Here is a 27869-nt window from a genome sequence, read left to right on the forward strand (position 1 = left end):
CCAATAATATTTAAAAAGAAATAAAACTAAATAAATGATTTTCCATTGGAGTTCTTTGCTAATAACTATCCAGATGTGATCACTTTAATCCTGTGCTTTTAAGACGACTAGACTGAATGAGTAACCGACTAAATGTATTATTAATTTACTACTAATAAATTCTATTGTGAAAATTGTTTCCACCCCCCTATTTTCCTCTTAATATTGAAAATACACTGATTTAAACCCGAGTTCAAACCATTTCTGAAAATAATTGTAATTGTGTAAAATGTGAAAGAATAGTAATGACAACTGATTTGATATAAATCTTGCACAAACTTCTATTGCCATCTCATACAAAAACTCACAAAACAATATGACAACTTTTTTTTTTTTTTTTGCCAAACTGTACACTTTGAAACAAAGTCAGTTAGCCTCATCGGTCGGGCTGTTGTCAGAATTCTTTTCTCCGTTATTATTTTTTTACATAAAATTATAGGACAGGCCGTGTCACGTATTTAAAGTCCGTCCGTTCATTTGTCCCTCGGTTTCAGCTGCTGGATTGGAAGTGTGGAACAAGGCGGGTTTTTGAAGCTTGTCGAGCCAGTCCTGTGAACGTCAGCGTTGATGACTGCAGTCAGAAACACTCTTTCTATAGTGTGCACTGCCGGGTATTTGGGAAAGAAGCGTTAAAAAAAAAAAGAAAAAGAAAAAAAAATCCCCCAAACGAAGTGAAAGCTGTGAGCGAAGTCTCTCATATCCGTGATGTTCGTGTGTGTCCAAGTGTTTCTGATTCAGGCCGGCCTGAGCAGGTCGCAGCGCACGGGCTTCAGCCGGGCTCGTGTTCCTATGAGAGCCGCTGCCACCTCAGGACCGACTGGTGAAAACAGTGTGAACGGGCATCACTGAGCAGATTCGCTCGTCTCGTTTGGTCCTTTTGTTTTCAATCCAGCGTCCGGGTGTAGCTCCGCCTACCGGCCCCGGCCCCCTCTGAGTCCACGACCACCTCGAACCCACCCTCCTCTACCGCCCCTGGATGGAGGAGGAGGACCGTACCCGACGTCGTCACGTGGAGGAGGTCGACCTGTACAGAGGAGGTGTTTTTAAACGTGTGAGAAAATGTAAAAATGTAAGCAAATCTAAAATAAGGTTTTTTTTAAAGCTACTAATTTTGTATAATTTTTTTTCCATAACTTGCGTTATCAATGTATCCTCTGGCGTCTTACCTGCCCCTCGTTCATCGGGTCCGGCTCCGGGCGAATCCATGTCTCCTGTGCCCGGGCCGTCGTGCCAGGGACGCTTGCGTGGTGGAAGCGAGGCCATGTCCATGCCCTGTAGGGAGGAAGAGCGCTCCCTATTGACCGTAGACGGGCTGTCGTGCATGCTGTGGTCGCCTCTCTGACCGTCCCGGTAGCCGTCGTGACCTGCGCACGCACGCACACACACACACAGTCATCATTATACACTTCCTTTCTAAAGTGTTGGATATTCAGCATGTTCATGTTCAGCTTCACATTCACACTATCTGCCGGCCCCCTCCCACCCCAAACCGTTTTTCTCTCCCTCTCTTTTTTTTTGCTTTGTTTTACTGTGGCTCTACCTGAGTCTTGCCCTCCCTCCCAACCCTCCTGGTTTCTTCCTCCTTCGTAGTGAGATGTAAACTCCTCAGGAGTTGGCAGAAGCCCCTTTCTTCCTACACCACCTATGGGATATGACATGTTCAAACTCATGCTGATTGGACGGTCTCTCAGTGTCTGTGTGTGTGTGTGTGTGTGTGTGTGTGTGTGTGTGTGTGTGTGTGTGTGTGTGTGTGTGTGTGTGTGCGTGGCTGAAGGGATGATGTGATTTTCAGTCGAACCTCCACGCGGTGGTCCTCCGCGCGGCCTCCCTCTTCCCCCGTTCCCCCAGCCCTGTCCCATCTCGTCCTGAGAGTCGAAGTTCTCGTCTCCTCCGTACTCGTCCTGATAACCACCTCGGCCTCCGCGTCCGCTCATTCCGCCTCGCCTAAAACTAAACAAATCAGGAGCTTCATTACAGCACTCGTTTATGATCATATTTCAGCTGACTAAGATTATTAATAAACAGTATTCAGCTTTGGATTCAAGTGTACTTATAATTTGTTATTACACCGTACTGTACTTACGAATCGTCTGAATGTGGTGGTCGCCTCGGCCTCTGCTCGTATCCATCACCTTCATACCCGTCGTCAAACCTGCAGTCACACAATACAGTCACAGAAAGAAAAAAAGAAAAAAAAAAAAAAGATCTCTATATCCCTTTTATTAGACCTTAAATCAATTCTAAGTCCCACAATACCGAACCGTTCTAGTGTTTAAAGTACAGCGGTACCTCTGCAGTTTCTTAAGGCGAAATTTCATATTGTGAAACGCATCGTCCCATAGGAAATAATGTAAATGAGGATAATCAGTTCCAGCCCCCCCAAAATATTACCAATTTTTAACACTTTGTTTTTATATGCCAAAATAGTATTAATTAAAACATTCAGAATAGACATGTAAATAAAATAAAAAAATGTGAAAGCGGCTCAGTTTTTTTTTCTTGCTAACATTCATGGTGCTATCTCTTCACTAAATCTTGCACAAAATGCCAAAAAAGCCACAAAACAAAGAGTAAACTTGCTTCGCTTGGCTTTCCACTAACGCAAACAAGTTTTGAACAGCTTCCGGACGTACACACAACTTAGCTTTGTATGCAGAAAAAACTTCCAACGCCGAAGCCTGTTCTTAAGGCGGGGCCGTCCGTATACCAAAGTAACACTGTATTTATTCAACACCGTAGACTTTTTTTTTTCTTCTGGACAAAAATGCTCTCTCTTTCTCCATCTATCTATAAACCTGATCATACATCGGTCATACGTAAATATTCCTAACATGATCTTTTTTTTTCCCCCCCCGACATACCTTTCATAGTCATCGTCGTGAGAAGGAAACCTTTCCTGGTTTTCCCACTGCCCTCCAGAACCTCCTCGGTGGCCCCTGTGATCTCCGTGAAAGTCCTGTCCCGGTCTCCTCCAGCCCTCTTGGTACCCCCCGTCCTCAGGCCAGTACTGAGAACCTCCGTCCGAGCCCTGGTGATCAGGTGGAGGCCCCATGTGGTGGTTCGGAGGCCCTCTGGGTCCGTCTACATAAAGCGACACAAACAGTGATGAGACAAAAATAAAGAAAGAAAGAGTCAGATTAGATATAAAATATGAAGTGGTTTCTCGAACATACCTTTGGCACCAGGGCCGTGCATCATCGACTGCGGGCCCGAATTCTGTCCCTGGAAAATAGACAAGAGAATAAAAAAACCAAAACTCTTAAATTGAAACGAATTTAACTGATTTAAAAGTCGACGTCTTACCTGGTTGAACTGTCCTCTGTTTCCTTCACCCATGTGTGGCGGCTTGCCCTGCTGCATATACGGAGGAGGTCCTTGCATGTTACCTGGTGGCCCTTGCATATTGTTCGGGGGCCCGTGCATTCCTCCAGGAGGAGGCCCCATTCCATGCATGTTCCCCATGTTGTGATTCCTTGGTGGAGGCCCCATCATTCCTCCTGGAGGAGGTGCCCCCATCATATTCCCATGAGGTGCTGGACCTCGCATTTCCTGATGCATCATTCCCCCCTGGGGTGGCCCCTGACCTCGAGGTGGAGGTCCCATCATGCCTCCTGTTGGCGGGCCTGAATTCATCGGGCCTGGTGGAGGACCCTGCATGCCCCTGGGCCCTTGTGGCATGCCATGTGGCCCCATGTTTCTGTGGGGCCCGGGGTAGCGGGGAGGTCCGTGAAGATCCGGAGGCCCCATCATGCCCTGAGGAGGAGGACCCTGGTGAGGAAGAGGACCTGGGGGGCCCATCGTATTTGGGGGGATAAAGGGGCCCGGGCCGGGGCCGGGCATGTTGCCTTGACCCATTGGAGGAGGCGGCCCCATGTTGGGAGGCATCTGCTGGGGTGGCCCTGACTGAGGGAAGCCCTGAGGAGGCGGTGCAATGGGGGCGCCTTGCCCAGGGAAGGATTGCATGGGGCCTGGTTGGCCTCCAGGAGGTGGCATGGTCTGATCCTGGAGCTGGGCCATTCGCTCAATCTTCAGTTGCTGCAGATAAAAAATGCATGTTATTTTTTTCAAGTTAAAGATGGGTTTTAACAGGTTTTAAAATGTAAACCATCTAAGATCTCAAACTAAGAAGAACGACATAGTATAATGTGTATTTTAGCGCACCTCTAACAGCATGGGGTTCGTGTACTGCAGCGCAGCCATCTCCTGCTCGATCTCAGCCTGGGTCTTCTTCTTTCCATCCACCTTCTCATCCTTCCTCTCCTTAGGTGGCTCTCCTGGGACCATGGTTGGCACCTTGTTCTCCGCCCAGGCCTGAACCATGACAAGGTAGAGATTAAATCTCATAGAATACGGTTTGAGCGAGTAACATGGTTCTTATACAAATTCAAACATTTTTTCACGTTATATATTTAACGTACTTGCTGGAACTGAGCAGGAATGGGTTTTGCGTAGGGAACCTTCTTTGTTGGAGGTTTCTTCAGGTCCTTTTGCATCACCTCATCCATGCCCCAGTCCAGCCCCGGGATGCTCATTTCAGTCTCCGGTACAGTCTCTTTATCTGATGATTAAAAATCAACACTGCATTAATAACGGTTTCAGAGACAAATGCAGGAATTTAAATACTGATCAGACTGGAAACACAGCATCCATTACCTCATTCTTCATATTTAAAAGCCTCAGGGAATTATTTACAGCACAGTAGAAAATGTGTGTGTGTGAATTCCTTACTGGTTTGTTCCTGCTCCATGGCTGCTTTGAGCTGCTCTGGGATCCCCATGCCAGGAATGGTGGCCAGGTTGTTGGGCTCATTGTCATCTAGAAGGCAGAACGCGACACTCACAATTTAGGAGCGTTCATTTAGTTGAACAGCATTCATTTGAACTTGATAGCTATGATTCAGGGTAATGGAATACAGCGGTACCTCGGCATACGATTGTAATGTGCTCCGGTGACAAGTTCTTAAGGCGAAATTTTGTATTGCGCAACGCATATTCCCATGGGAAATAATGTACATAAGAATAATCCGTTCCAGCCGCCCAAAATATTACCAATATTACAAATTTCCAACACGATATTTATTCAAAAACAAACTGAAAGTGGCTCAGTTTTTTTTCTTTCTGAACATTCTTGGTGCTCAATCTTTACTAGATCTGACAAAAAATGCAAAAATCCCACCCAAAAAAACAAAACAAAACAGGTAAACTTGCTTTGCTTGGCTTTCCACTTATGCGAACAAGTTTTGAATGGCTCCTGGACGTAGGCGCGACCAGCTTGCAAAATTGTATTTCTTAAGGCGAAAATCTGTTGTTTTCTATGCCGAGGTACCGCCGTACACTAGTAGCACCAATTCTACACACTTAAAGCCTTGAATTCTATTTGTGACGCCTTGATTATTGCGCAACAATCAGTGCGAATACACTCGCCGTCTCTGTGATTCTTACTCACCGTACTCGACTCCGTCCTCCGACATTCCTGGTAGGAGATTCAGGTTGTACCGGTCGCGCATCTTGTCTCCGGGTCGATTCCGGGTCCAGAATTTGCTGGAGGCGATGAATTATTAATTTTTTTATATGACATCAAACATGATACTTTTGTTTCACCACACAATACTTTATATTTGTTATTTTTTCCATCCTAACATTTTACAGATTTTATTACAAACCTGCTATAGGTGTCATTTATAATTAGATCATTCCGCAGTTATTCTGGTTTATCCTGATGCTGCACTGATATAATACACATATACACTGAATTATTAAATATCACGTACCTGGTGTGGTCGTTAGACCCCGAGCACAAAATGTGGCCAAGAGGATGCCAGGCCAAGCTCCAGATCATACCCTCATGGGCCATCTCCATTCCGCCGACCTCCTTCTCCACCCTGTGGATAACACACTATAAATATTACTTCTACTCTCAGATGTGTAATGAGATGTGTGTGTGTGAAAGCTAGCTAGCAAGCTCGTACCCTGCGTTCCAGAACAGCAGAGATCCATCAGAGCCTCCACTAGCAAAAAGACCCTCATGGATTGGGTGCCAGGCGACAGCTACGAACACACACCACAAACAAGGTCAGATAATGCACACACACAAACATGACACGCCTCTGTGTGCGTGTGTTTTTTTTTTTTTAAATCACCTGTCGCCTCCTTTTTGTGGCCCCTGAACACCTGCAGCTCTTCTTTCAGGTTGCGGATGTCGAAGAGTTTGCATAAATGGTCGCGCGACGCCGTCAGCAGCCAGTTTCCGTTCAGGTTCCACTTCACTTCCATCACTGTGTTTTTATGGGCGTGTCTGAGAAACGAGATGATGCCAAGTCAAAGTTAACTGCATGAGAGAGATGTTCGCTTATTATTTATTATTCATCCGTTCTCATTTGATGGAATCCGGTGACAGCTCGGACATGCTGGGGATCTGAATCTACAAATTTTTTATTAGTAGCCCAAATGCTGAAGCACATTCCCACATGTTTACATGTTTTTAGGAGAGACTTCAACAAATTACATGTTTATACTTGAAGCAAAAAAAAAAAAAAATAGTAATGAATATAGGCAAACAATTATTATATATCTTTTTTGTAATTTCTGTTATGATGTGGAAGTCATACTGTCTGGGCATGGCCTAATATTCCAAACAGTGTTTTTGACTGACAGCCTAAGACTACCCGACACTCAGTCCCGCTTTCAATCAGAACCCGACACGATGATGTAAAGCTGAACTGTACGACTGGGTGGCATTGCATCTCTAGGGCAGAGGGTTCGAATCCCGCCTTGGTGTGTGTGTGTGCTGAGTTTGCATGTTCTCGCCATTTATCTGGTGATATTTGACCTAAAAACTCACAATGTTGCCAGACTCTGGCCAGTTTTTGGATCCCAGAACTTGATGGGCTGCTGGCTGTCTTTGCTGCCCGAGACCACCAGGCCTTTAGTGGGATGCCAGTCGACACACTTGACATCTGCTCCGTGACCTGAAGAGCAACAAATACGAACCAGTTAAACCTTAAATGTTAAACAGCACACACACGTTCATGGCATTAAATATGCAGGTACAGAACAAGTTGCTAGGCTGGCACTAGTAAAGTGCGAGTGTGTGTGTGTGGGGTTGTGATTGATAGAGGATGTAGATGGACCCAAATTTTTGTAATAAGACTAAACCTGCCTTTAAAAGTCGTTCATAAATTAATTATATCTTAATAAATAAATAAAAAGTTCTGTTCCTTATGGCACTGTGGTATTATACTGTATATAGTATATTAGAGTTAAATGTGATCATAAATGGAATTGGTGAAAAAGAAAATCTGATATCTATCATCAATATCAGGGCAAAGAATAAAGGGGAAAAATAAGAACTACAATCTTTTTCTGGAAAAAAAAAACCTAGGCGTAAAATATTACACATTAATTTTAATGCATAGCAAAAGCCACAAAAGCGAGCGAGTTTGTGTTTAAAATAAAAGCAGCTGTGGTTTCTGTAAGTCATGCACAGGTATTTCACATCATTTTACAAAAAAAGTACAAATAATTCTGATTTTGCAAGGTTGATATGAGAAAAGATGTTCCCTCTAATCAGAAGATAGTTTCCATCCTGGTGCTATAATTCACATGACCGTGCCTTCCAGTGTGCCAGAACATAGAGGAAATATTTACTGTTAGTATTGGACACAGGCAGAGGAAGCCTTCGGGCCAAAGAAATAAAAAAAAATAAAGGGGCTAAAAGTCAGTTATACTTTCATCTGAAAACTTGCCACTTTAGGGTTATCTGTTATCGACTATTAGCGTAAGGAACTGATTAGTAACGCATTTAAGTTCATTATATTAATAAAAATACAGTTCTCTTAATTAAATCTCACAAAACTGGTTGAGCTAATTTTATGCAGCAGGAATTGGTAAAATCTTGACAGTTTTTAATGAAAAAAAAACTTGAACATAAACATCTTGAGAACAAAATGTTAACGACGCACGAGATGACAACCTGATCATTTTGTTTTATACGCATTTCTATAATTTTCCTTTGACCGTCAAGCTGCTTTGCGACAATGAACACTGTTAAAAGCGCTATACAGATAAAACTGAATTGAATGCGCGCCTTGTAACTTCAATCGTTTATTAGCACCTCGTATAAGAACAGTGAGAAGAACAGTATTTATAAAATTCTTTTTTTTTTTTAAACCAAAAGACATGCAGAATTCTGTAAAGTACGACAAGTGTGTGAAAATAAGATGCAATTTGTAAAACCTTTAAATTGCAGAATTTTAAAATTGAATTTGTACAATTTGTACATTGATCTCTTATGAATATATTTTTTTTGGGGAAAAAAATACAGGTTTCTGTAATTTTATAAATAAAAACAAAATGTAAATTAATAGTAAGGTAAATTTTGTTATTTTTATTAATTTTAAATCATTTGTTTGTGATTCTTTGAAAATCACATTTATTGGAAAAAAACTTTATTCTTATTATAATATCGGTAAACCACTCCTGATTGAGATGGACACTGTGTGTGTGTGGTGAACTGGAGCAAAAGTTTGTACATGTTAGACATTAAAAAAAAAAAAAAAAAAAAAAAACACTAGCTTGGGGGATATCTGACAGGGGACCAGTGTGTACTGTATCTGTCTCGGGCAAATTCAGAGAATTTACACCAAGCTGCAGTAAACCTGTTGTGTCTCTTTGGGGTTTAAGGCAAAGAGTCATGTTTATTAATAAATGTATTAGAAATAAAGGCGTAAAACTGGTGATGTTGGATTATTTTTCTCTGAATGCTCATGGCCGAGTCTCTCCTGTTGCACTGAACTACAGCTCAGGCCTGATGGGGAGGAACACAGAGTCAATACAACACTGGAACTCAGTGCAGGACGTCAGGGCTAAGCTTAGAAATCCCAGCTCTCTTAGCAGAGAGATAGTTTTACTGCACACACAATTAAATCCAAGAAAGTGGTTTTCATAATTCATACTATATCTGTCTCCTTGTTATCTAAGCGATAGAGCCAACACCATTACGTCATAAATAATAATTATGTAATATCAGCCCGCGACCTTAAGGACACCTGTGTTTTAATGAAATGACCCGTTTTTTTCCCCCTCTTGTCCTTTAAACAGACTTTGAGAACCTGACATGTACATATGTATAACAGATGACGATATTATTGTCACCTAATGGTAGATCAGTAATATAGCCATTTAAATCATTTTTAATATGCAAAGATTTTATTATTGTACAATATTTTATAATAAATATAAACATGGAAAAAATGTACTGAAACTATATTATAAAAAAGTCACATGTAACTTAGCAATTATCAGTGACTGGTGATTGATTTGATCAATTGTAGTTAATATAAAAATGTATTTTGTTTAATAATTTAATAAAAAATAAGAATTATTTAATTATATATTTTCATTATAGAAGAGTTGAACTGGATTAACTAGAACAGAATTCACAGGGTTACTACAGTTCACATCCTCACAATTCTGAGCTCAAACCAGCAACTTTTTTATTACTCCAGTTCAGTGTCGGATACAAAAGAAGAAAATAAATCTACATTATTTCTCCTACAAAATCAATGATTACTTCTACAAAACACTACTATATCCAGCAGGTCCTGTGTCGCTACTGTGGACAATTCAAAATATAAGAGTTTACGTTTTAGAGAAAAGAGTCCGAGTCAAAATTTGAGTTAAATTCAGATTTAAGGAACCGCACTTATTATTTTTTAAAATAAAACAGTAGTGTTGAATGCAAGAAACAGAGGAACAATAGATCTCTCTCTGACTTGGCAACACGTTTAAAAATGGAACTTACATAAGAACAGATTGCTATTTAGAAAACTATAGATTATTTTTATTAATTAAATATTACAGTGACCCATAAAGATATAGAATATTAGTCCATGACAAAGTCAGTCAACTTCTATTCGGGAAAATATTGTTTTTCCTTCAGTGAAGGTAATGTGCCTCAGAGAATTCGGAGACATTAACGCCTGGAAAGAAAAAGCTAAATTCTATTTATGATTGTTGGTTTTGTTTGTCCTCTTCTAATTTTTTCTCAACACTGAGTGATTTCATAATTTGTTCCTCTAATTGATAAAAAAAATATATATATTACAATCATTTACTTTTTTTCAAGTATGTTTTACAAAAAACTTAAAATAAATAAATAAAAAATAATATCTGTGATTTAAGAAATAAAATAGCAGGGTGAGGGGATTCTATAACTTCTTCTCCAGGGGTTGGATAGATTAGACAGTTTTTAAGCTGACAAAAAAAACAAAAAAAAAAAAAAAACATGCATGATAAACTTTACACCATTATTATTATTATTATTATTATTATATGAGTAATAGAAAATATTTAACAATTAGTGATAGGCCTGTTTAATAAAAATGTTTATTCTTGGTCAAAATCTGCCACTTTTTTGGTGCAAACACCAATATTCCTGTGTTTATTATGAAGTAAGTGGACGACGATGGCGTAAACGGGCATGCCTTAAGTCTAGTCCTTTTTAAAAAAAAAAAAATTGTATGCATTTAACTTCAGACGGAAAACACTAAATCAAACATCTGCCTGCTATAACCCGCAGGCCCGGCGTCATTACTGTGGACGACTGAAAAATATAAAGATTTAGATCATCTCAAAGAAAATAAATAGGTCAAAATTAAAAAATTAAGAAAAATCTTAAACTAAATTAAAGTTTAACAAAAGTGTACAAAACATAAGTGTGTGGCAAACATAATGAGAGCTGATGGACACACAAATAGACAGAACACGGCTCTTTTCGTGTCATTTTGTGTGCATTACACCTCAGCGTATCCTGCTATTAAAATGAAACGGCACATGCTCATGCAAAAATAACTCCCAAACACCCAACACCGCCCCCCCCCCCTTTTCGCACCTCTGTCGTGCTTTAACCTTCATGTTTAACATGAAAGATCAAAAGATTTAAACACAAAGGGAATTTTAAATTACCAATGTGACTGACAAGGCAATAATCTGCTTTGTGGAAAAAATCTAAATGAGTTTAATTACTCTCAAGAATATGATAAAACACACTGGATGAAGTGAGCAGCTGTGTTTGGTATTATTTGATAAATATCTGAGGAAATGTCTCGGTTGTGCTGATTATCCAATAAATAACCTATTTGAGGTTAGAAGATTTATTGATTACATTTAGTGCTGGCTTCCTACAAAATAACTACAGCTGTTTTAAGGTCTTGTGGATGTTCCACTGTACTACATGGTAAAATAAACAGATGTCTATTTTTTGCCACTTGGTATTGCTACAAGAAAGTGAATTGAAACTTTCACACGCGCCGTGATTGAGAAATAATCAGATCCAGTCCAAACACCCCTCTGTGGTGGATTATTTTCCATAAACAGCACGCTCCTGAAAGTCTGATCGGACAGGACTTTAGACCGCTCGCTTGTAACGAGAACTTTAATAAACAAATAAAGTCAATACTGATGTCATGGGTTTACCACTTTTTTTTTTTTTTTTATCCAACATGAATGAGTGACCTTTGTGTTATCTTTCAGAAGAGGATTAAAGCCATTGTTTAAATCTGTAATTTTGCACACGGCATTTTTAACATGAATAAACATTTATTGATCTTTATCAACGTTCCTCTCAAAACGTGTCTTGTTAGAGTCATTTGTCTTATACAATTATGATAAGACAAAGATAAAGTATATAATTAGCAGTATTTAGTTGTTATAATCAACATTTCCCCATGAATCTGACACACATGGAAGGCATTGAAAAAATTTTTTTTAAACAAACAAACAAAAAAAAAAAAAAATTCACTGATTGCACCTATACAGTGAGAAAATAAATAATCTAGCTCATGACAGAAAGAGGATGGCTTTATGACCCTGTGGTTAATCACACCGAGAGGTGACGAGGTGCAGAAATGTGTGAAGTTAGTGCAGATTTATTTGACGAGTCCAACATTCGAGTGAGTGTGTTGCTCTTTTTCCCTTTTTTTTGTGTTTGTGTCTTCAGGTCAGTCATAAAACGTACCTCTGAGTATTCTCTCCTCGTGGCAGCGCAGAAAGTCCCAGATGCGCACAGTTCCATCATCTGAGCAAGTGGCAAATTTATTATCCGTAGGAGAGAAACTGAAGACATAGCAGGGAAAGAATCAATAGTGAAGATTACAAATGGCAGCTCTTTGTGGGATTGAGACACGCCCCGGTTTCTGTGAGAGGGGGCTTTCTCTAGTAAGTAAGGGTGTCTGAATTAAACTGGGAGAAATCGGATTCTCGTTTAGGCAGCGTGATGGAACGGCAAGACGCTACAACACTATCAGTTTTGTCCATCAAACCCACAAGTATAGCGTTAAAGGAAGCAGAGGAACCAAGTGTTTTAAATTGAATAAAATAAAAAAAAAAAAACCCACATACATCTTTATTCACAGATAAGAAAAGCTCTTGGGTAATTAGTAATTATGTTTTGGCTACCTTGCTAAGGCACCAAGTAATTCTAGATAGGTTACAAGTCACATGACTAAACTAAATGTAAAGTATGGTAAGATGTTAGGGTTTCTCTTGCTAGTGCTAATTCCTAAAAGAGAGAGAACACACAACCAAGCAATCTAGTAGATAATATAGGGAGAGCCAAAGTACGAACACTGATAATAATAATCATTTAAAACATTCACCCGTGTTTAAGAGACGAAACAAAAACAAAAACCACTTAATGTTAGTGCAACAGAAAACAGAAAGGAAACTATCCGGGGTATGATCACAAGATGATAGACTGTCTGTCAAAAAAAAAAAAAAGTGTCATGTCTTACAAGGGCCAAATTATTGCCTGCATCAAGCAAAGAAAACAACTAAGGAGACTGTGGAAACTCCTGGAACTGACATCAAAACCTGTAAGGATTGAGCTGAACCGTCAACTTAGTGTAAGAAATGGGGTGGGGGGGGGGGGGGTGTTGATTAATGTAAAAAAAAAATTAATAATAATAATAATAAAACAAAAAGGGCAGTAGAAATGAAGAGGTTTTAGAGCCCAGATTGATCCTGTCCCAGAGTGATGGGCGTGTCAGGGTAAGAAGGGAAGTGCATGAAGCGATGCTCCCATCGTGCATAGTGTCCACTGTACAAGCCTCTGGAGACAGTGTTATGATCTGGGGTTAATCAGTCGCTCAGGTCTAGACTCAGCAACGTCATGTGGAAATAAAATGTAGTCAGCTGACCACCTGAATGTACTGAATACCAGTCACAGGTTATTATATCTATGGAGGTTTTGCTTCTTCCCTGATGGCACAAACATATTCCAGGACTTCCAGATTGTGAAGTGTGTTCACACGTGAACCGGACACCACATTGTGTGCAGTGATCAAAGCTAAAGGTGGTTCAAGTACATAATACAGTATGTTTTTTTTATTTTATTATTTTTTAAGGGGGTTGGAAGACGGTGTATTATCTACAGAGACCATAACTGACATAACGCAGGTACAGTCAGCGTGAAATGATGCATTGCTTAAAACAGCCTCCCCCTGTGGCAAGTCTGCTAATACACACAAGCACTCTTTTGGGGGAAATTTCCCCTATTTTCCACCCTCATGGCCAGGTTGTACCCATTGTGGTGACAGCTGGCAACCATGAAGGGTCAATTAATCAATTAAAAAAATATATAATAAATAAATAGAAGCTAAAGATGGAAAGATGGTCCATTTACATATTAGAATTGTAATTAATTAAACAGTTTGTTTTTGGCGGCAGGCAGCGTACTTTCCACAGAGACCACAACTTCTTACTTGTTTTTCTTGCAGGCCAAGGTTGATGAATTTGTACATTCAACTACATAAAGTCAGCATGAAATGAAGAAGCCTTGTTTAAAGAATATATAAATATATATTAACAAGCATTAATGTGTTTGACGAAATGCTCCCTCTCCACTTCGGAAAGTTTTTTTTTTTTTTTTTTTGATATTCCCTCAATTTTACCCTGATGGCCAGGTTGTACTCATTGTAGTGACAACTGGCAAGCAGAAAGGACAAGTGTCTGAGATTGTTTAATGATGAATATGGAAGTGCGGGAGATATTTGGACGGCGGGCCGATCGCTTTTCTACTGCACCACTCTTTAGAACCCTAACCAATTGCTAAAATGTGGATTAGACTTTAATCTGGGGGGAAAAACAAAACAAGGAAGTGTATAATTATTGCAGCAACTGGACAAAAATAATCATACAGACATTAATGTATGGAGGAAACATACACTCTATATGGAATTTCCTATTTAGGTATAATTGAGGTCCTGGGCTTAGATGGTTGCTCTGCATCCTTTTGCTTTTACACTTGGTTCACTTTAGGAAAATGCTGTTATGAAATAATATTTATCCGTAATTAAGAACCTATTCTGTTAGCACACTGCAGAACCGATTAAGATAAAGGGGGGGGGGACCAAAAAGAAAGAAAGAAAAAACCCTGTTGTGATTTATGACAATGTTAAAACAGAAACTAATTTATAACACTTTGTGAGACTTGGACTGGAAATTCTGTTCACTAGTTAAGCAAAATTGTATATCATAAAAACAAGCAAAGATTTCCCACTGCTCATCCAATAAACGCTGAAAATGATGAGTTTCCCAACCCTGCTTAACCTCATATGAGTGGAATGACACGAAAAAAGGACATTTTTTGTTTTTTTGGCTCAACTCTTAAAAGTAAGAAGCTAATAAGGGGGGACGGGACCATAATATCCAACTTTATTAGATCTTTTCCTCTGTGCATGTGATCTGAGAGTGAGAATGGAGTTGGAGCAGTGAGAGGTCAGGCTGTGATGCGAGCTTTACAAGCGAGAACAGTGCCCTTTCATCTTCAGTTCATCTTTATTCTTACAACCCTTTATTTATTTTAATCTTTATTTAAAAAAAAAGAAATCCAGAATTAAATCTTTATTTAAACTTCAAGGCGTGGCACTTGGCGATGGCCGGCGTTCCCGGGGATTAAAGCAGCGGTGTGAGATGGCCCGTGTGCACGTAAAACCCCTCCACAAATAACCAGGTTTGTCCCTGTGTGTCTCACCGTGTCTAGTCTGTGGTTATAATAACCTTAGCATATAGATAAATGTGAATTCTTTATTTAAAATGTGGAAATAAAAGTAAAATAGGAAAATTATTTTCTGTACATTGTGATTATGTATAGATAAATAGAGGATACATAACTTATGAGCCACAGGTGACAAATCAATGCAGTGTTGCAACAGCACACACATACACGTGTCAACAATCAAGGACATCAACATCGAGCAGCACAGGGAGAAGTGTATAAGGACGGAGGACGCCGCGGACGGGCGCCTCCTACACACGCCTCTTGGGTTAACTACAGAAAAGGGTAGATTGGGTATAGACCTGGCCTCTCTAATCGCCTCCTTGTGCGCCTGGAACATCTTGACGTTGTTCATGTTGGACTGCCAGTACTTCACGTAGCCGCCGTGGTCGGCAGTCAGCATCCACATGTCGTTGTGAGACCACGTCATCGCTCGCACCGGGCTGTCGTGAGCCTGGGAGGAGGGAAGGGGAAAAAAAACAAAACAAAAAAAAAACGTGACGTCAAAGTCGAAAGCTGTTACGCTCGTCATGTTGAGAGCGATGTAATATAAATATAATAATTAAGAATTAAGCTTATAGACGGACTTACCTGTAAAATAGTCTCAAAGTTAAAGGTTAGGCCGTTCCACAAAGTGAACTCGCCGCTTGAGGCACCAGTTACGAGTCGCCTGCCTTCAGGGGTCCACTGTGTGTTTGTAGACAGGACGAGAAGAAAAGAAAGAAGAGGAAAGCACAGGAATGAGAGCAGCAAACTCCGAGTTAAATATAATAATAATAATACAAAGACATCAACAATCACTAATAGGTCATTTACTGTACTTAGAATTAGGACTAATGTCGAGAAAAAAAAAAAAAAAAAAAAAAAAAAAACAGTTCAGGTTACATAATGCATAAACATTTAAACTTAATCATTAGGGATGTGAAGCACACCCCTCCCTGATACAATAGGTACCTTCGTACTGATTCAATTAAAATTCTCATTCCATAAGCATCATAATTTTTTTTATAAATTTTCCGATACGCTATAATATTATTCCCAGAATTAAACCTTAATTAATGAAATGTAGCCTATTCCTATAACAGTTGTTTTCTCACTTAAAAAATAAATGCAGCATTTGAACACTACAAACTAACCTTAAACATGACATCAATCCTGAGTAAACAACAATGAATAAAAAAAAAAAAAAAAAAAAAAAAAAAAACTCATCTTAGTCGTGTTTCATTTTCATGTCAACTTAAAAATCTCTCTTAACCCCATTTAAAAAACTAAATTGATGTCGTGTCCGTCCGGCATCCGCCCCCCTTCTCCCCCGTCACAAATATATAGAACGCTGGCCCTTAGAGAAACTTACCCTCACTACAAACACCGGGCATTTCACTTTATTTGTGGACGTTCTGACAAACTTTGTGGTGACGGCGTTCATGGGGTTATTAAGCATCCCGACGGGAGGAACAAGCTGCAAAAACACACACACACAATGAGACAAAAAGCCTGATAACTCCAAAGGTCTGAAAACAAGCCATGACAAGCCAAACCACTCACGTCGTTGAAGCAACCGGCATCAGGTTGGACGGCACGCAGATCTCGATGATCCCGCTGCCACAGACGGTTCTGTCAGAGAAAACGGAAAAGCATTACACACAGTATAAAATGTCGCTTTACATTAGCTCAGAGTTATTTCACTGCATCCTTAACAGTTATGTAGGTTGGCTTGTCAAATCAGTCACATTTTTACTTGTATAGCACTTTATCACAAAGCAGAAGAAATCTTGAGAGGAACCAGACAAGGTGGGATGGAAATAAATCCCTACTAAAACTATTTTCTGAGGTAAAAATAATTACAAATCGTACAAAAAAGGAAACTTTAGTTGATGTAACGTCCACTTTGTTGAAGAAATCAATCATTTCCAACTAATCCAGGTTTTGTGAATAAAGTCTCAGTCATGAGTTTCAGATCAGTCAAATTTAACTAGACTTATTTCAGATGCGCCATTTCCCTTTCATACGCATTATATATTAAATAATGTACGTATATGGCCATAGCAGCTCTGGTTACCTCGAGGTATCTGATGACGGACGGGTTGTAGTCGATGGTCTTGCGGTTCACAGCTTTCCTCATGCGTTTGCCGTCGAAGGTGAGCTGCTGCATGGCTTGCTGCTGCGCAAAGTCCGGCCTCTTGTAGAAGAGTTGCCGGGGCGCCTGGTGCTGGAACCGAGGCATGTGGAAGAAGCGCGGCGGAGAGCCGATGTCCGTCGCCATGATGTTGCTCCTTCAGTCACACCTGTAGACGAGGAACAACGATCAGACGCTGGACTTAAAGACCCCGACTTTGCATAACAACCTGAATCAGTTACACTTTCATTTGTAAAGCACTACTTCACAAGGCCATTTTACAGAAATAAAAATTCTGTTAAAAATTTTGTAAACATTTATGCCTATTGAGCAAACCAGGGGAAAGAAAAAATAAGTCCCTTAGACAAAACATGAGGAAGAAACCAGACACAAGGGACCCTTCATCAGGGATGGAATGACATAAATACCTCCTAAAAACAATGTTCTGAAATATATATTTAAAAAAAAAAAAAAAAAAAAAAGCACAGATTGTACAAAAGGAAGTTTTAGTTTGTGTAACGTCCACTTTGTTGACCAAATAATTTTTTTGTGTGGCTAGATTCACACAGTGATAAGTTTCAGATCAGTCACATTTAAAGATCTAATGATCTGATTTAAACTCCCAAACTCTAAAGTGTTCTTCGCCAATTAGGGGGAAAAAAAGAAAAGACAGGAGGAAGGGAAATAATACGGCTGCTCTCAAAATCAAAAGTTTTAGCAGTTTGCTTCAGATTGTACAAGATACAGACATACATTTATTAAACACTGACAGTACAGTCTGCTATTTGAGAGAAAATATTTGCATTATTTTTTTTGACTAATAAAAGATGAACGTGATTGTGAGTTCCATGCGCCGCACCACAGTTACACTAAACACAGTACAAGAAGCCGACACTGACGCCTTCACAATGAATAAATCCTTTACAAATTACTGTTGTACAGGACCAGTGTTAGACCTCAACATTGTACATCACACAAATATTTTAATTTACACAGTTTAGAATGATAAAGCATCAGGCATCATTATGAAGGTAAAGTTGTGCTATAATAACACTTTTGTAAAATAAAACCCACAAACTTGAAATATGAGGTGATGGGGGGGGGGAATCTTAAAATAAACAAAAGCCGGATGTAAAATGTGCGCGCTAAACATTTTATTAATATATTTAATCGAAATATTATATATTAAAATACAGTGCTGTGATTTACAAACATGAAACTTGGATATTTAAAGAGATTCATCTAAATGTTGAAAAATTGTTGATTACATTCCCAGAGCAAAGCATTAAGTCACTCTCTCTAAATCACACATCATTTATACCACGCATTAGATCAGGACAAGTGATGAAAGGGAACACGCTCTGTATCTGACATCCGATTTATCACACTCAGGAAAAGGGTTGTTCCCCCTTTCCCTGATCCCTCCACAAACGTGTGTGATGTTCAATAATTATAATTTTTCTTAATAAACCACCAGCAGCCCCAGTAACACATCAGACACCATTAAGACACACAGCGGTGTGTTAATTATATACAAACACATCATATAGTACATAAAAAACTATCTAATTTAACTATAGCTCTAAAACATAGTAAATTTGGTGTAAAATGACATTTATATATAAGGACAGTATCTTTTATATAATACATGTATTTCATACACAATATACATTTGCACATAGTGTTTTTGGAACGTTCTCTGGCCGTTTGATGTCAGGGATAAAATTTTATAAGGTTTATAACCTCTACATAAATAATGTTTTACATTTGAGCTAATGTTTAGTTGGACGGGTATGAAACAAACACTATGGACAATGAGTAGAATGATGTACATTTTGAGCCAACGAAATCATAAAAAAACTAGCAATATGACTTTTTTTTTTTTACCAATTTGTAGACAGATATTAAAAAGGAACTACTCAGGTTTTTTTTGTGAACTGATATAAATACTTCCAGAAGCATTCCAAATAGACAAAAAACAAACAAACTTACAAGTAAGTAAGTAAATAAATAATCCTTGCTCTATAGGCTCAGATTTTCCTCCTTCCAGTAAGCATTTATGAAAACTAAGCCTCTAAACATCACCTGATGGCTCCACATCCACCAACCGAGCATCAACTACAATCTCTAGTTTGCTACTTTACATGTGCCGACTCATATAACACTAAAATGTGTATTTATTTTTGCCTACATATAAAATGACGTAAATGTATTTACACAGCCAAATGTTTCAGTGATGATCAAAATATTTTAGTTAAAACAATTGGGGAACAATTGGCAAATCCCCTCAAAATGATAATTTATAATTGTAAACCTTAACATTTACATGTCACTAAAATTTCCCAAAAATCGCCCTGGACCATGTGATCAGACCCATGAGATAAATAAAACACAAATTATTGTAATACACGGCTGACCATATTGAGAAGAAATAGACATTAGCAAACAGAACAGATTAAGAGGAAAAAGATAAAATAAAAATACTACTCATAAAGCCGCACCAGTCAGTCTGTAATCGGAGTTCACAGAGGAGAGGAGATTGAAAAACGTCCGTCGTGTCATTTTCATGCATTTTGCTTATGTTTGCATAAATTAACTTCTGGTTCTGTGCTGCAGGTCATGTAAATTAAGTCTGCAGTGTATTTTTGTACCTTAACAGTTCCACAAACTTATGGCGCATTTTATGTTATTTACAAAAGTGAGTGACTTTTATCAATTTCCTAGGAAACCCTTCCTCATATACTTTCTGTATGACTCTTTAGGGCCCAAGCACTATGACATCCGCCCCATTGTTTCATAAGTGTGTGATAGGCACCATTGCTTTTCTAAGAATTATTGTTTTATTTAGTTTTTTTAGTTATCCGGCGTCTCGGTATGCTCAAAAACTCAAGACAATTGGCACACAGGTTGGAATCGGCTGCCATCAGGACGCATGGCTCGGGGCGTTTAGAGGAGATTTTACTGCATAACTCGCACACGGGCACGTATACATGTGAAACTCGGTACGCTTCAAGATCTCACTGAGCTGAACAATTTTCACTGTGCAAGTCATGGGCTCTATTCCACACAAAGTCATGTAAATTTCAATAAATGTATTTTGATATACTCCTAGGAGATTTATACGATCACAAAATATGACATGATCGAGGTCTTAACATGCTTAAAAATCATCATAGGTTGACGATAGTGCAGGTGCTTGTGCGAATTAAGAAAAACAGCGCTATAGTACAGGAAGTCTAAAACACTATTTTCTTAATTTGAACATTCCTGAGCATCTAAAACTATCCCCAACAAAACTATAAAACACATCTGATCTTTTATTAAATTATGCTTTTCACCCCACTACAATGATGTACATTAAAAAAATAAAATAAACACACACCATCAGATCGAGAGTAAAACAAACACTAGCGTTTATAACGTTAGGACCAATAACATGACCCGTAACTACTGTAAGGTTAAAAAGAATAACTCGACTCAACAATTTGACACATGCTGCTACTGCTTTGAATACTTTCCTAGAACATCTCATTCCAAAGTGTTTTATCTATTAAACCGTGTGTGTTATGTGACTCCCAGGCAGTTCACAGGGTCATCATATACTTCTGTAAGTTTTTTTTTTGTTGTTGTTTGTTATAACATTTTGTGCAGCACAAAGGATCACACTCACAAGCCAGGACATGAGATTTAAACACAATAAGAACAGAGACTATTATCATCAGTCAGAAATACAGTTTGTGCAAAACTTGATTAAGCAACGAAACACTAAGATTTAATTACCCTAAATACAGTATGCCTCGTAAAAGCTTCCGTTCTGAGCTTTAGAAATAGAATAAATTTGATTTGGGGTCAGAAATATAAAGGGGAAATGCTCCATTATTATGAATTATTCTGCTAATTTACCACATGGACATTTCCAAAGTAGGTGTGGCATAATAAAAAAAAAGAAATAAAGGTCCATTTTTTTCCCCCAAACAAATATACAACATTATATTAATATGCAAATTATCGTGCAAAATCTGATAATTACAAGATTTTTTTTGTGCGCTAATACATAGTCAGCCATAAAAATGTACACACTTCAGGAAAAGAAAAACTAATGTATATATTATATGAATATAATAATCATAATATTCTCATAACGTATAGCAATAAATCTAGTATTAAAAGATTTAAACAAGTTTTTCTTTTCCTGAAGTGTGTAAATGAAGTGTGTACATTTTTTTGGACGAGCCTCTATTTTGAAAATGTTAAATACAAAAATGCAGTGTTTAAATAAATACAGTGTGTCCATAAAGTGTTCACACACACGGGAAAGGGAGACTTATTTTCATCCTCTACATAACGCCTTTTAGATTCCCCCCTCCCCAAGTAAACACTCATATCTCTCTCTCTCTTATGATGAACTTGTTTTTACACATCTGGTGTCGTCCATGCGATTATTTAATTAAGATAATTTCCCCAATGCATTGAGACCACTGGGACACACTGGTGTGTTGGGGTTATTTCACTTCTTCCCATTCTCCTGACATGCTGCACGCTAGTTTAAGAACAAAAAGAAAATAAAATATATAAAAATCCAGTTTTACCCCATCATACTCTTAAACAAGCTTGAGGTGTCACACATGTACACATGTGAAACTCTGTACACTTTTAGATCTCATTCAGCATGTCATAGGCTCTATTTCACACAAAGTTGTGTATATTATAATTATACTTTTTTCCTTTTAATGCACCTTGTGGATTTTTATATACTCCTCTAAGATTTATACGATTGCCACACACACACACTGTACTTTTCCTAACTGTTATTAATAACTAATGCTACACACAACAATCACCTTAAAAGATTTTCTGGATTTTCTAGATTATTAAACATTTTTAAATGTGATAAAACCATCTCAAAATGACTTCAGGATGACATTCAGGTTGACATGAGCAGATCTAATCACACAACAGACAAACAGTCTGCAATTCTAGCAACAAATGTAAACTCTGGCTAGTTCGGAAATTAAAAAAAACAAAACTGAACATTACAGCCATAAAGTTTTAGATTTATGCAATCTGAAGTTCCTGAAAGCTATAGCGTAACTATTAAATTATTACACCTCCTGACAGCTTTTTTTTTTTTTTTTTTTTTTTTACTGTTGCCGGTCTCTATAGCGCCTCCACACTAATGTCAGGTGCTTATTTTGTTCTGAAATCAGTTCTGTATTAATGCCATAATTCAGACTAATTAGCGCTGGAGAACACCTGAGATCGTCATGGCCTGCGTTTTATTATTCTTATTTAACTGTTAATCTATTTTTCCCTTTCTAGCCTTTTTTAATGTTATTAGTTAAGGTTAACAGCAACACTGCACCGTTACCAGTCCTACTGGCAACTTTTAGGGCAGAATGTTGCCTTGCATGCTGTTTAACAAAAGAGTTCAACTCACCGTACATAATTAAATAATTTAAACCTTACTCATACGTGATCATTCAAACATCAAACACTTAACCCACACACAAAAAAAATAAATAGATTTCAGCTGGGTTATGATAAAGCTCAGTTCTGGTCGCACTTTAACACAAGTTTCTAACTAACAACATTGACATCCTGGACGGGGTGCCAGTGCATCACATTCACTACATTCAATACTACAGGGAATTTAAGAATCTGCATGTCCTTGGACTGTGGGAGGAAACCCACTAAGCACAGGGAGAACATGTGAACGCCACACACAGATACACACAGCTGAGACGGGAATCAAACCCTCGTCCCTGGACCACAGTGCTATCTGCTACATTGTTGTGCCACAAAGTTACAGCGTTTACATTTTCTTTAAATAAGTCACAAGGCGAGTTAGGGATTTTGTTAATGCAGATAAAGCATGTTTGCGTTGCATTTTTATTAATAAGCTCAGTTTAAAGCCTTCTGTCTTTACGCTTCAGGCATCATCAGGACTCCCCTAATAATGGCTGCATTATTAAAAAATATATAATAAATGTTAACATGTAGAAAAAAAAACATGATCATGATTTATTTAACTTCTCCCACCCCTATTTAAATGTAAAGTCAAAGGATTTTCAGGTCATGGCGACAATCAGAACGTCAGCAAAAAGTTTTAAATAAAGCCTGAGCTCATGAACACATTGTGTCATTAACACTTTGAACATTTTCATACTGTATATACACACTGTATTTTAATTACATGTAGCATGTTTAAAAGATCACAATTCACAGTTTAGGACTGCAACTAAAACAAGCATAACATCCTTTTTTTATCATGAATGTAACAGTGCAAAACCTCAACACCGTCTTTATTATTCTTTTTTTTTTTAACTAATATGCTGGAACAACTTAAAATATTTATTCCAAATATTTTTAATATTTCAAAATATTCAAAAACACAAAGCATTAAAACCTTCAGAAGAAAAGAAAAGCACTGTGACCATGATGATGTGGAATATATACACAGCACATTCAGGAGCACCAGATTAAACTCACACGGCATTATAAAAATAAAAGTCATTTCATTTTGCACGGGGAACATTTAAACACATCGGAAAGATAAAAAGAAAACATAAAAAACAAACACTGACGCTGGTTTGAGGTCCAGAAGTGAAAAACAGCTCCACTAGCGTGTATCCAGGGTTAACTGGACATTCTGATGACTTTGGGGCACCGAATGAAAAGCCAAGGGTGCGTACTGCTGATAACTACATTTTTGCAAGACAGTTCATGCACACAGCACATAAAACTCATCCCTGATTAACTTCTTAAAATGGATTTTACACATTGAATGTTCTGGCTAAAAGTCAAATAAACCTCTTTAAAGTTAATTTCATATTTGGAAGTGTGAATGGTGGGATTGTACTTAGCGCTACCTAGTGAGCTTACAGTTTGACTTTTTTTTTTTTTTTATAAATACTGACCAACATATTGAACAAAGAAAATATGCAGAAATATATTCATTATATAATATTTATTTATTAAACGCTCAAGTAAACTTTGAAGGTCTGAGTTTAAAAGAGAGAGATGCAGCAGTTTCTAGGAATCTGACTCCAGCATCTGCATCAATGGCTACATTTATATTACAAATCACATTTTTTAATTCAGATTAAATCAGATGTGCCGGTTCACATTCATGAGTGACTTTGAAAAACAGCACACATTGGTGTTCGATACGTTTTTGCTCATGTTGTCTGAGCTAAAACACGTCATGAGCTCATGCGACCACTTGTTTGTTTTAAATGATGCATGCTAAGCCACTGTCTCCACTACTTTTACCCATGACTTCCATAAAAAGTTACGAGAAAAGAAAAGGTGGTCAACAGTGAAACTGCGATGGTTTCTTTTTATGCTCGAGAGCTCAGAAAGACCATGTGCTAACTTCTTGTGGAAAAACTACAGCATCTACTAACCGAATTAAACACACAAATAATCATTAAAAACACATTTAAAAGTGTTTCAAAGCAAAGATTTCTCTTAAGCATGTGGTCTTTACTCGTGCGCAATTAATTTTTGTTAAACTAACAAGTTTAAAACTTGATTGAACCTGATTAACGAAAAACATGCAAAACCCAATGTATCACAAATACAGTTTCAGGTGTGTAGCATTAAAGAGAGTCAAAGACATTCGTATTCTGCGTATCTCGTGGATTTTTTTTTGGACCTTCTAAGGCTGGCCAACTGTGGCCTGGACCCTGACGCTTTTCAGATAAATGAGATCACACCAATGGTCTAACACTTTTCTGTCCTCAAGGTAGGCAGTAATAAATTTTTTTTTTAAAAAAGCAGTGATGTTACTTCTTCAATTTTAATTCAGTACCCTGCTTGGCTTTATTTTAAATTATGATATACACCCTAGAGAAAACTTGCATAAAACAAACGACTGGACGTTTTTTCTTTCTTGCCGCATTTATTTTGGAGGGATCAGTCATGGTACACAAATCGTTCTATATAGAACTTAATCCTTTTTTTTTTTTTTTACTTTCAAAAGTTTATTTACTGCAATAGTTTAAGGGCAAAAACGATAAATAAAAGAAAAAAGGCGGATACATTTATAAACAATAAGTGAACCCAGACTTAAACTGGACCTGCTGAACAAATGAGATTTCTTCAATTCAAGTCTCAAGTGTGTGTGTGTGCTTCTATAGAGATTTATTTACATATTTAGATCAAGCCCTATTAAACCAAATACAATATTTATAGCAAATTAATATATTTACATTTCAGATTTGCACCTAAAAACACGCCTTATTACTTTTAATTCCTCAGAACTAAAATTAAGACTTAAATACAATAATCAATACATCTGACAATAAGATTAACTCTCTCTACACGTGTAGTGATTGATTTTTAAACTCCATGCTAGCTAAGCTACAGTTAGCATCACTAACTTAGGTCTAGCAAAGAAAACCTTCCAGTTAGATTACTATACGACACACACTGCCGTGTAATTCACTTTAGTTCACATTAAGTATTTAATTGTCGTTATAAATACCTGGAATACGATGAGTCTCAATAACCTGCTAATAAAGGTGTATGCTAGCGACTAGCATCACGAGCCAAACTGTTGTTGCTTGTTTTTTTTTATATTATTAAATCACCGTCGTCACACAAATTAGCTGGGATATTTGGTAGAAAATTCTGTTAGAACGATGTTAAGCATCTTAAAATGTTGAGATTAATAAAAAATAATGCTTTATAAAGACGATAATTTTGGATTACCTAATCCGCAGCGCATGTTAGCGATTAGCATGTAGCTTAAAGGATGTTTTACTAAACAAACGCTTAATTGCCAATTATTTGGTGTTCGTGATAAACAAAAAAAGATACAAAATAGCTAAAATAAATCTATAAATAATCTAATAGTCTAGCCACTCTCTCTCTCCCACACACACAAACAAACACCGGTAGGCTAACACTTAAATTAGCTAACCGTCGCTAACTCACCTCGCTAAATCCTCCGGTCTGAAACAAACCCTAACAAACACCCGTTCCTACGTTACACAAAATCTGTTTTAATTTTGACAAAGGAAATGTGATTTTAAAGAAGATTCCCCCCCCTTATTCATGGCTTATTCCTCTCACACAGCGTGCGTGTATGTGTGTATATGTGTGTGTGTGTGTGTGTGTTTAAATGGCGCCCGGGCACAGACATATAGCTGCTGTTTTTCCCCGTCATATTCTTGAGAACTCACCGCAGAATTATCCAGTGTCGAGTCTAGACTGAGTCTATAAAGCTATTTTTCTTAAGTTCACGACTCTTCTGTATTCTCTTATCAACAATACATTAGCATAATCGTCGCGATCAGATGGACACCCTGCACCGCAGACCACCCGCGGCCGCCATCTTCCAACCTTATTATTTTTTTCCGCGCCGCTCAGTCTCTGTCTTGCTGCTCAGGAGTTACTTAGTTGCGTCATCACGCAACACGGAACGTCGATGACGTCATTACGTAGTGAGTCCCCACCCCCCAACCTCCATGTGAACGCGCACGCTTTCGTTCACTTCTTTGTTCCAAAAACTTTCAATTTATTTTCTAGACTTTTAAACTGCTTATGGCAATTTATATATTATATATATACATTAAATATTTTATACTTAATTTATTGCTTTATGTTTTTATATATATAATATATTTTATATATGATATATATATATTTATATATATAAATTTTTTTACAATTTTTATATATATAATATAATGTATAGTATAATGTACAGTATATTATAATAATAATATTATATATATATATATATATATATATATATATATATATGATTATATTATAATAATATACATTATACTATATTTCCATATTCCCACATACTACTGTTACCTGCGAATAGAGTGTGCGGTCAACTCGCTACCGCTCCTCACGCTGCTCCAGTGTCTTGGCAAATTTTTTTTTCTTACATCACAGTATGACATAAAAGGTGATAATGGCACTGTTTACTGTTACATTTAACGACACTGCCTACTGTTAAATAGTAAAGGACACCTTACTGCACACAACAGTGTAACCGAACGTGTCACAGTATGACGTATAAAGTTGATGATGGCACGGCCTACTGATACATTCAGCGAGGAACCACATGAACCCCAACAAACAGGATTTCTGTTATATATGCCTTCTAAATATAGCCAAGCGCTTTAGCAGATTAGCAGGCACTTTTACACTTGGCAAGAATGATTAGTACTGTGCCCAGGAATGATTTATTCCCGAGCGCGGAACGATTGTGTTCTCACTGATCAAAATGGATCATGCTTTGGGGTCAAGTGTTTTTGGAAATGATTCCAGGTCCCTCATATGGAAACACCTCTATTACTGCTCTGTCTCCAACTGGCCCTTTCACCATTCTCTATTCCCCTCCCCTTGCCCCCTTGTAAAAACATAAACAACCCCCCCCCCTGCTTCTGATTGGCTGGAATATTGATGTGTAGCACAATCTTAAACCACTTTTTTTAAAACCATGGCTATGTACATGGAGAAGGTTTATTCCAGGATACACATAGAATGGACAGCCAGCAGCCAGTGGAGGGATATTTGCTGAATTTAACAAAAACAAGAACTGGATTAGAAACACTTAATACATTTACAATACTTACAATACTTACATTTAATATGCAACTATAACAGTTAAAGTATCAGCATTAGGACCATGAAG

At 37.9% G+C, this 27869-nt stretch overlaps 1 protein-coding gene across 2 annotated transcripts; it reads right to left on the reverse strand.

The window, feature by feature from the left end:
- Positions 1–276: 276 nt before the first annotated feature.
- On the reverse strand, positions 277–26605 carry wdr33 (WD repeat domain 33). Of its 2 annotated transcripts, XM_053486342.1 has the most exons (23): positions 26398–26605; positions 17153–17378; positions 16639–16707; positions 16448–16552; positions 15685–15780; positions 15396–15547; positions 12055–12152; positions 6880–7006; positions 6179–6333; positions 6008–6086; positions 5810–5920; positions 5485–5579; positions 4768–4854; positions 4458–4597; positions 4201–4350; positions 3343–4074; positions 3213–3261; positions 2901–3120; positions 2123–2191; positions 1838–1989; positions 1580–1681; positions 1206–1403; positions 277–1063 (listed from the first exon to the last, which is right to left on the reverse strand). In XM_053486342.1, the coding sequence occupies exons 2-23, from the start codon at positions 17354–17356 to the stop codon at positions 951–953; spliced, it is 3303 nt and encodes a 1100-aa protein (XP_053342317.1). In that variant the 5' UTR covers positions 17357–17378; positions 26398–26605; the 3' UTR covers positions 277–950. The 2 variants fall into 2 exon arrangements, with proteins under 2 accessions (XP_053342317.1, XP_053342318.1); XM_053486343.1 differs by lacking the exon at positions 1580–1681 and having other exon boundaries at positions 278–1063; positions 26398–26604.
- Between the last annotated feature and the right edge of the window lie 1264 nt (positions 26606–27869).

The sequence above is a fragment of the Clarias gariepinus genome, chromosome 25 (genome assembly GCF_024256425.1).
Source record: "Clarias gariepinus isolate MV-2021 ecotype Netherlands chromosome 25, CGAR_prim_01v2, whole genome shotgun sequence".
Lineage (NCBI taxonomy): Eukaryota > Metazoa > Chordata > Actinopteri > Siluriformes > Clariidae > Clarias > Clarias gariepinus.

What these genes read in the sequence shown, in the direction of transcription:
- wdr33 (XM_053486342.1), bottom strand. Translation starts at nt 17,356, where the DNA reads ATGGCGACGGACATCGGCTCTCCGCCGCGCTTCTTCCACATGCCTCGG. An exon ending in ATGCCGGTTGCTTCAACGAC is followed by an intron (nt 16,553 to 16,638) that starts GTGAGTGGTTTG and finishes GTGTTTTTGCAG; the next exon opens with CTTGTTCCTCCCGTCGGGAT. An exon ending in GGAGGGAGGGCAAGACTCAG is followed by an intron (nt 1,404 to 1,579) that starts GTAGAGCCACAG and finishes GTGCGTGCGCAG; the next exon opens with GTCACGACGGCTACCGGGAC.